General features: G+C 31.5%; 1 protein-coding gene across 1 annotated transcript; it reads left to right on the top strand.

The window, feature by feature from the left end:
• On the top strand, positions 1 to 7,652 carry LOC134710427 (ras-related protein Rab-43-like). Its single transcript, XM_063570789.1, has 4 exons — positions 1 to 234; positions 4,686 to 4,869; positions 5,441 to 5,586; positions 6,774 to 7,652. Exons 1-4 carry the CDS (start codon positions 61 to 63, stop codon positions 6,879 to 6,881), a joined length of 612 nt encoding a protein of 203 aa, XP_063426859.1. The 5' UTR covers positions 1 to 60; the 3' UTR covers positions 6,882 to 7,652.
• The last annotated feature ends 2,831 nt before the right edge of the window (positions 7,653 to 10,483 follow it).

Raw genomic sequence — 10,483 nt, 5'->3', positions numbered from 1 at the left:
ACTTTGCATGGTTAGTTTGTCTTTTTAAAGTCGTCATGATTTGAAACGAAACTAAAAAAAATGGGGGATTCATACGATTATTTGTTCAAAATAATTCTTGTTGGAGACGGAGAAGTAGGGAAAACCAGCTTTGTTAGACGGTTCACAACTGGACATTTTCATAGAGATTGCAAGATGACCATTGGTGTAGATGTTAATATACAAACGTTACAACTTGATGGTAAAATAGTGAAGGTACGAAATATATATCTGGATAAAATGTGGTATGATTATGATTTGAAGTGAAATTCTCACCGTGACATAGGTCAGTACTTAGTAGATATTTGGATTCTAAAGATAGTATTGTCGTTTGTTTTCTCTTATTTTTTAGTGTAAATTCACATGGCGATAAGACGTGTCACGGTACTTGTCTATCCCAAATTCATGTATTTGGTTTTGATGTTATATATATATATATATATATATATATATATATGTAGGACTCAAATCTATGGTGGGTTCCAAATCTATGGCAGATTCCTAATCTATGGTAAATGTGACGTCATGCCATCCCAAATCTATGGCAAGTTTTGTAATTTTCTAATCTATGGCGGATTTATGTTGTTTTCAAATTTATGGCAAGTTTTGTGCAAATGAAAAACAATGCAGTACATTGTTTACCAATGACTTGTCATAAGCAAGTGGAAAAAATACGACAACGGGAGCATGTCTATAAATATTTGTGAAATACACATTTTATAATGGTCAACCAAAAAATGATAAAAGCATAATAAAAAAATAAATAAATAAAAAAAGTAACGGCCAAGAAAAATAACCAGTTTGAATTTTTCAAATAATATTATTTCAGCGATATCTTTAATACATCTTTTTTTTATTTGCTGACGATTTAAATCAAATCGCAAATTGTTGCCAGGGTAATATCTTTATCTTGAATGGTGTTCAAATCTATTGGTTCCGCCATCGTTATCTGCGGCGAAGATGTAATATGGCGCTATATTCAGTTGTGACGTTATACGGTACCCTTTCCACAAGATCTGCCATAGATTTGGAGTAAACAAAAATCTGCCATAGATTTGAGTTGTTTGGCGTTTGTAACGTCACATTTGCCATAGATTAGGAATCAGCCACAGATTTGGAACCCGCCATAGATTTGAGTTGTTTAGCGTTTGTAACGTCACATTTGCCATAGATTAGGAATCTGCCACAGATTTGGAGTCCGCCATAGATTTGAGTCCTACATTTATATGTTATATTTGTTTTTCTCGTGGGATTTTGTCTATGTGTGTTACATTTTAGTGTTATGTCGTTGTTCTCCTCTTATATTTAATGCGTTTCCCTCGGTTTTAGTTTGTTACCCCGATTTTGTTTTTTGTCCATGGATTTATGAGTTTTGAACAGCGGTATACTACTGTTGCCTTTATTTAGTTGTTGATATTGTGTGGTATGGGGTGTCATATTTTATTTTGGAAATTTAATACTTGAGTACACGGTACGTGTAGTTGTTTTCATTATCACACAAGTGAAACATTTAGATCAACCTAGATAAATGCCCAAGAAAATGTGAATAAATTTAAACGTGACAATAATTATATCTACCATTAACACCACATTTGCTAAATACAACAACTGTGTAATAAACAAAACAATATAACAACATAGCAAAGGAGAACAACTGATCAGGTCCCTTACTTGAGACGGTATGTGAATTAAGACATTGATAAGCTAAGTGTCTTTTAGCTGACACGGTAGTATTTCTTAGACTATATTAAAGGGATAATGATAGCCTTTTTTGACTTTTCACGACTTTCTAACACTTCCCAAAATTCTGAGGTACTTTCATTATACTATTCAGAAATTAATTTGAATATGTATCATGACTTTACTTTCTTTGCCATCTCTAAAAACCTAAGGCCACTACTGATTTTTTGTCTATTATCAGGCAGTGAATACAATTTTTTTTTTTATCTACAAAATTCATTTTCACCCATATGGAAAAATTAATTCATATTTTCCTAATTCATCCCTCAGTTCGGGAAAGATGTTCAGTTGATACTGTATTTTTAATCAATCACACTGTTCAGATACACTAACTTAAGAAGTGTATACTTAATTCATGAATGCAAATACCACCGTGCCACCTTTATTTAAACCCTTGTCTTTTTAAAGGTGTAACTTTAGTTTACTTGCATACACAGCAATTTAGATATGACATCTAAATAGTATAAATAGACTATACAAAGTTATGATAGTTATAGCCCTTGATCTTTATATAAAGGGGCACAATACGAGTAGACCTTTAAATTGTATTCAACGAACTGGCAAAATGAGCATAAAAGAACAGAAATTTAATAAGGCCTTGGAAATCCTATTTGTCTACAAAAATGATCTATCAGATTGCAAAAACATAATAGACAAACCAAATACTTAGCAATATCATTCCGAGGAAAGAATGTTCTAAGTGAACTAAAATCAACTTAGTACTTGTTAATATGCAATAATTCCAACCTTCACTTACGTATCGGTTTCTGTGTTTCGTAGAAGATATCCAATAGATACAACTTAAATTAACAGACCACACGTGTACGTGTCATATGTGCAAAACTAAAAGTACCCTTTCAAACGGTAAATTATCACACTCATTAATACAAAAAAAAACCACATAAGTGACTGAATAACTGTCATGATAACCAGTAACTATACAATGGAAACCCAACAAATTTTGCGAAATCAAAGGTAGTACCGTTTGATCATTTACATGCATAGACAAAAAGATATGTGCACAGTTTTTATAGACATCTATATAGAAGATGAACATTGATTTTCAGCATTTACAATCAGCTTGTTCAATCTATTTTTTCAATGAATGCTCTCAGGCGAAGTTGGTAAAAAATTATTTCCTTATATATATATGTATTTTAATTTTTTTTCGGTCATACAGCTCTTCGATTGTTTCGGTTAGTGTACATCCTTTGCTTTTAAGATATTCCACAGGATAACCAGTTTTTATCTTGCAATACCTCTCCGTAGACAAAAGGAAGACTTATCGATTCGAGAACTGGGTATCATACATCAGTTCACCTGAAAATACCTTTTAATGATCAGTTTATATTTATTATTTCTTATCCCTATTCATAACCAAATGCAACTTATATAATCTATTACAAACTCGTGCGTGTTGCAGGACCTCAATATTGACGAGGTTATTACTAGTTATCTAAACATTATCAAGAGGACCAAATAGCATGAGTCTAAATTTGTCAATTGGAAACACAAACTCAAAATACTAACATATTCAAGAATTAAGCCAGGAAATGCGTAAAATGCGAGAAAAAAAGAGATAGACACTCTTTCCGAATTGATGCAAATCAGAATTAAAATTTTCAACTGGTATATCACTAGTCGTTCAACTGGTATATCATTAGTCGTTAAATCTTTTTTTTAAATTAATTAGCATCTATTTTATCAGCCATCAAAGCTGGGCTAAAATGGTTGTAAAACTACTGATTACGTGAATCAGATATTGATGCTAAAAAAATCAAAAGATCTTTGAGAGTAAATACAATCTAAGACATTTTTATCTTACAATAGTTTTTTTTTTTTTTAACTTTCTACATAAAAATTCCCGATTCCAAAACTAAAAGAGAATTTGAAAGAGTTGGTCCAGCTTTGATTTAAAAAAAAAGAATGGCTAACGAAACAACAAGTATCTCAAAGTGACATTATCAAGTTTTTTTATTTCTTGATTGACAACATATTTGTTACTTTTGAAGGGAGATTTTTTTGGATTTTACCATGTGAATCATCTGTTATCCTCTGTTGCCGATTAGCTCCTTTATTTATTAGCTCGCCGATTTGATACAATAGCTTCTTGTAAGAGGAAAACACAAAGTGTGAGCTATATAGAAGATGTTCTCTCATTAAATAATTCAAGGTTTAGTGTCTATTTTAAGTGCATCTTTCCCACCAAAATTAATTAAGAGTTTGAATGTCCCTTTGATATGTTTCGCCTCTCTTCGACCAGTTGACCTTTTTATCTCTGTTCCATTGTTATACTACGTCCGTGATGTTGCAGATAACTGAAATGTTTGATACTCAAACACTACAAACCAGATGTGTACACTTTGCTATAAGAAGAGACTCGTTGCTCCCTTGAGATTTAGTTGAAATCTTTGTTTCTTTATATACCGTATAGCGGGTTATTTTCGCTGGGTGCAAATTTTCGCTTATTTTCGCGGACAGAACTTAATCGCCAAAATAAATTCCGCCAAATTAAAAGTGTACATACAAAGGTATTAATAAAAGTTTTTAATCCGCCAAAATAATAACCGCCAAAATTTTTCGTATACCTTGTTCAATGAAAATCGCGAAATTTTACACCCGTGAAAATAACCCGCTATACGGTATATAAAAACAATTTCTGTTTTTTCAAGTGAATTGTTCACATGTCATACAACACTTGAAAAGCCGACTATTTTTATAAGAATAAGGTGATATGGAGACCTAAGAACACTGATCTTTACAACTCTCGGTCACCGAAATGACTTCAGCAAAGATGACATTTTCTCTCGTAAATAAGTTGGAAGAACTGAACCTGTAGTGCTGATGATTTCTGAAACATTAATTATGAGATTACGTTATGAATCATTTTCACGAAATTGTACTGTTTTTTTCTTAATTTTTAACAGCTGTATATTTGGGACACGGCAGGACAAGAAAGATTCAGAAGTATTATAACAAAATATTATCGAGATGCACATGCTGCTTTAGTTATGTATGACGTCACTCAAACCGAATCTCTAAAAAATTGCGTCAGATGGATCAACGAAGTCAGAATAAAATGTGGTGAAGAAATTCCACAAGTATTATTAGGTACATCTGAACACCAAATACAATTGCAATCATGTGTGATTTAGCCACCTGTTTTTTCGATTTTGAAAATTATTATATATGTAATTCTTCGGACGTTTACATTATATTGTCAGTTAGATTTTTCAAAGTGTGTCATCAATATTTGATTGAGGCATTTAAATCTACTATTTAGAAAAGACTGTAAAAATGCCGAAACTGTGCCATTATTAGATATTGCTGTTTGATACAAATAAGTGACGAATAGTCTTACTGAAAATATATCAGCTTAGCCTACATGTATTTGCCAAAAAAAGTGCTATATACAAGTGGTTTGATTTTGGAAATATGTGTTTTAAAAGCATATTTTTTACACATCTGCACTGATATCACAAGGTTTATCGCATTTATTTATCGATAAAGTAATATCATGTTAATGTGTTTCTGCAGAATACCTTTTCTTAAGAAGAATAGTTCAAAAAGACTCAAAGGGATAAACAGCATATTACAACTCGCTATGAACTTAAATTTACTTCACAGTACATATTTTTAACTCGATTTTCTGTTTTAAAAGTATACAGCTTTATCTTTTCAGGTAATAAATGTGATAAATTAAGTAGTCGAACAGTGAGTCCATCAGATGGCGAACGCTTTGCAAAACAACATGATATGATGTCCTTTTTAGAAACAAGCGCAAAAGATGGCCAAAATGTAGATGATGCTTTTTATAAATTGGCTCAGGCAAGTAGCGATGACTGATAGTGACAATATAATGCATATGTTACTAATTTATCGATAGGTCCTTAACTCAATATGCATAGATACTAATCAAGGACCAAATCTTATGAGTAGGTAAAAGCATTATTATATATCAACTTTAGGAGAATTCGAAGTAATTACTAATTTTAAAAGGGAGTAAATAACTTAACACTTTGTTTTTCTTAACATCAAAAAGTGACATAATGCAAAAAAAAGTATTTTAATTCGCGTTATTAGCGTGAAAACGACTGCATGGACCCGATATTCTTAATTAAGGTAGCACTCCACAGTTATGTGTGTAGTTTCGCATTTTGGCCCCTGTGGATTTTTTTCAAATATGAGAGCTAGTGTGCAATACAATTAATATTTGGATAGCTGAGTCCTAAAATAGCCTTCGTATTGGGTTTATATACATCAAGATTATGTAATGCATGTAATATAGGCTGTTTTCTGCATGACAGTCCGTTTTTGCATGCCCATACCATACATTGGTACGGCAATTATTGTAATGTTTTTTTTCCAACTTTTTGTCGTACGGACTTTGTAATTAGATTTTACGAAAAAATGAGGCGAAAGTCACCCATTTTTCATTTGATCATTAGGAAGATCTATGCAAACAGTTTCTAAAAAGGTATCACTCAAAGGCATTGAAATTCTAGTTTGATCCAAATTTTTGTGGGGATATGTGACTTGTTCACCCCCCTTTTTACAATATTTTATGGTAAATAAATGCAGAATGTTGTCATGGATACACATAACAAGAATCATTTTTCACCCTTTTAACTTTTGTAAATCTAATCTATGGAAGATACTGATTACATACATATGCACATTTACAACACAAACAGTAAGGTTAATGTATTAGAAATCCAGGAATAGAAGATGATAAAACATTTTGTGGCTCATTTTTAATTTTATTTTCTAACTGTGGAGTGCTACCTAAAATTGACTTATTTGCAGATGTAGTTTAGTAGCATCCTTTATTTAAAAAAAAACCAAAACAGATAGATAGCAAATTGGACATTAAAATGAATTAATTCCAAAGAATTGTTGCACAAATTAAGACCAAACTGTAATATATTCCTTAGCCTCATAAAAGAAAGAATTTGCTAATATACCAGCGCCCACTTTGGCCCTTGGTAAAACTAATTGTTTTATGTCTTTTTCAGGAACTATTCAGAACATATTCTGAACCTATGGATTGTAAATGTGACTCAATTAAGCTAGATTACTTGCCAGACAGTACTGTATCTTGGTGGGGATGTTGTGGATATTAATTACCGAAACATTTACAAAGTGATTGAAAATAAGAGGATATATTTATGTTTGACTTTTTCTTTAACCACTTCTCATATGAGGCATTGTTATATTTTAAAAGTGTGTAGCGCAAGTTATAAAAATTACAATTATCTTTTACTTATTTCAATAATTATTAAGTTTGTTGTCAAAATCAAAAAGTCAAAGAACATTATTTTTTAAAGTGTAAGACATGCTGGTAAAATGTAAAGATAAATACAAAAGGATATGTTTGGTAACACAATAGGAAAGGGTCGGGGGAGGGGGGTGCTGGGGTTAATTTACGTAATTACAACTTTATCTACATAAGACGTGCCAGTACCAAGTCAGGAATATGATAGTTGTTTTCGATTCGTATGATATGTTAAAGCTTTTAATTTAACCATTTGATAAGGGACTTTCCGATGTGAATTTTTCTTGGTGTCTAGACTTTATACCACACAATACTGCATATTGGTGGGGATGTTGTTGATATTAACATTCACTTTGTTTAAAAAAGGGATCGAACGGTTGTTATTAGTGGATATTTATATTATGTTTACTTTTATTTCATTATCCTTTTCGATGTATTTTCAAATGTGTCGGAATTATCTTATCCCAGGAACAGTATTATTTACATAATGTGCTAGTGACCTAATACGGTATATATGGGGTCAGCTCGAATCCCCATATAGAATTTATTGACCCCATAAATACCGTATTACGTCACTAGCACACTATGTAACGAATTTATATTACCGACTATCTTAATGTGTGAAATCACCCCTAGTTTTTGGTGGGGTTCGTGTTTTTTATTTTTTGGTTTTCTATGTTGTGTCATGTGTGCTATTGTTTTTCTGTTTGTCTTTTTCATTTTTAGCCATGGCGTTGTCAGTTTGTTTTAGATTTACGAGTTTGACTGTCCCTTTGGTGTCTTTCGTCCCTCTTCTCTTAGACTAGTGACATATCAAAATGAGCAAGTTTTCAATACGGTTAGCATTATGAAACTACTTCCATTGATTCTACAAAATCAATCGTCAAAGATAACAGCTTGTTAGGTTTAAGGTGGTATGGAAGTCTAAAATAAAAATGATAGAATTTGTTCATACTTTGCCAAAACGTAGTATCTATTGATATATGTTAAAAAACATGATAAAAATGATAGGTCACTGCGCATTTTCTCAAGCTACAGGATGTGACAAAATGACATATTTTGTATGGTTATACAGGAAGAAACTAAACAAAATGATAGAATTGTTAAATACTTAAGGCAAAGATAGCTTTCAGACAATGCTTTGAGAATATCAAAAGAAAAGATAGGGTCATCGTACGTTTTTTTCCGGCTAAAATTAAAATTGGAAAACTCCATGTATTTTCCTTCAGAAAATGCACTGTTTTAGAGTTACCTCCCCTTAAAATAACAATTTAAAAAAAAAATAAAAACATCCAAAATTAATCAATTTATGCAAAAATATTAATATTTATAAGTTATATTTTTTCCATCGGAGAATCCCTATACCCAGTCAGTAATATAAAAGTTGTTTCCACTCGTTTCATTGGATTATAAAGTTTGATTGTGTCACTTCTTTTCTTTATTATGTATTATTAAGTATCTCTCCCAGATGCGAAGTTCATAGTTCGGTTTGAGTGTTTCTGATAAATGTAAATAAAAAAAGGATTCAGACTCACCAAAAGTGTTGTATTCAATTTCCTAAAATTTGGTTAGTTTCGCTGCTAGTAAACTGCTGGACTCCGAAGACATAATCGTCTCAGCAGTCAAAGGTACTGACACGATGTGAAGCATACCTTTCCCAAATTGGTCGCTGATCAGTTAAGAATTCGTAAGAAATAAGGTTCCAACTTCCTCAGGCAAAGTTGACTATAGACTATTTGTCACATTCAATGATATAGCTTTTCAAATATATCCTTGTGTAGCGTGGTCAACAATCTAAGATTATAACACAATGTTTAATCTAATTTAATAACAGCTGTTTATAGCACGATCTAGTGAGAAATTTTATGCATTGGTTAGTTGTAATATAGATGAGAATGAAGTAACAAGTTAAATTGGAAATTGGAAATTATATTGTGAACCTATATATTTATATCATACATGTGTACTCTATACAAATAAACATTTGAACATTAAACGGACTTCGTTACTAGTATATAGACAGTAGTGAGCTAAAGTCGAAATATGCAATAGCTAGTTGTTTCCTATTTTAACGGACAACAACATATTACATAGTTCTAAAACACACAGAAGAAAGCCCCGTTACATTTGTTAAATACCGTTCAATGTCAAATATCTTAATGTCTATTATATACCCACTAGTATTTAAAAAAAATAATACAATGAGTCATTTCTACGGACATAAAGTTATTCAATACTATATACCACAGAATAATAATAGAATTTTTTTTTAATACAAAAGATTTGGGGGTATCATGATGTTTAGAAATATATTGTTTATTTAAAAAACAATTGTTTACTTTAAGTTTCATATCTTGACAAACAAACAAAAAAAGGAACAGGGAATGCGCACCATTTACATCCGAGTTGCATCCGCTTTTAATAAGGGAATGGTGTTTTCTTCAACTTGTAATTATTTTTTTTTAAATGTAAGTAGTGAATTTTACGACGTTAGAACAAACATAATAGTAAGATATTTCAGAGTGATTTAAATGACCGCGGTTAGTACACATTATATGGGAAGTAATTGTTATGTTTACATTTAAAATCTAAACAATTTTAAACAGCTTATTATACTTTGCATGGTTAGTTTTTCTTTTTATAAGTCGTCATGATTTAAAACGAAACTACAACAATGGGGGATGTATACGATTTTTTGTTCAAAATAATTGCAGTTGGAGACAATGATATTGGAAAAAACAGCTTTATAAAACGGTTCACTACTGGACATTTTCAGCGAAATATGAAGGCTACCATTGGTGTAGATTTTTCTGTAAACACGTTGCAACTTGATAGCAAAATAGTAAAGGTACAATTTATACTTTATATAATATCTATTATATTAAATCTAAGAGCCTTTCTGAGATCACGCCAGGTTATTGGTGGGGTTCGTGTTTTTCAGTCTTAAAATTATTTAATGTTATGTTTTGTCTATTGTTATTTGGCCTTTTTTTCATGCCGTTGTCAGTTTATTTTTCCCGATTTTAAGTTTGATATCGCCTCTTTGCTACGGTTCGCATCAAAATAGTATGATACCCTTCGCCCCCATTAAAGATAGATCGAAATCTGTATGAATTCATATAAGAACGATTTCAGGATTTTCAAATGAATTGTATTATTTCGTTCACATGCTAACTTACACTTGAAAAACTGAACATGTATTTAAAAGTAACGAGATATGTCAATAAGAAAACAATAGATAAGAAACAAAAACAACGCGGATATCAACAACTCTCGGTCACTAAATGGCCTTCAACGATGACCAAATATATTCTGTATAAAAGTCTAGAGAACTTATCCTGTATTACAAGTGCTTTAAGGTACGTTACTTATTAGCTAACTCTATGAATTATTTTCATTAATTTGTAATGCTTTTTCTTATCTTAACAGCTACAAATTTGGGACACTGCA

The sequence above is a fragment of the Mytilus trossulus genome, chromosome 1 (assembly GCF_036588685.1).
Source record: "Mytilus trossulus isolate FHL-02 chromosome 1, PNRI_Mtr1.1.1.hap1, whole genome shotgun sequence".
Lineage (NCBI taxonomy): Eukaryota > Metazoa > Mollusca > Bivalvia > Mytilida > Mytilidae > Mytilus > Mytilus trossulus.
The sequence above is the reverse complement of the archived record's forward strand: the minus strand, read 5'-3'. Positions and strand labels throughout refer to the sequence as shown.

What these genes read in the sequence shown, in the direction of transcription:
- LOC134710427 (XM_063570789.1), top strand. Translation starts at nt 61, where the DNA reads ATGGGGGATTCATACGATTATTTGTTCAAAATAATTCTTGTTGGAGAC. An exon ending in TTGATGGTAAAATAGTGAAG is followed by an intron (nt 235 to 4,685) that starts GTACGAAATATA and finishes AATTTTTAACAG; the next exon opens with CTGTATATTTGGGACACGGC. An exon ending in AATTCCACAAGTATTATTAG is followed by an intron (nt 4,870 to 5,440) that starts GTACATCTGAAC and finishes TTATCTTTTCAG; the next exon opens with GTAATAAATGTGATAAATTA.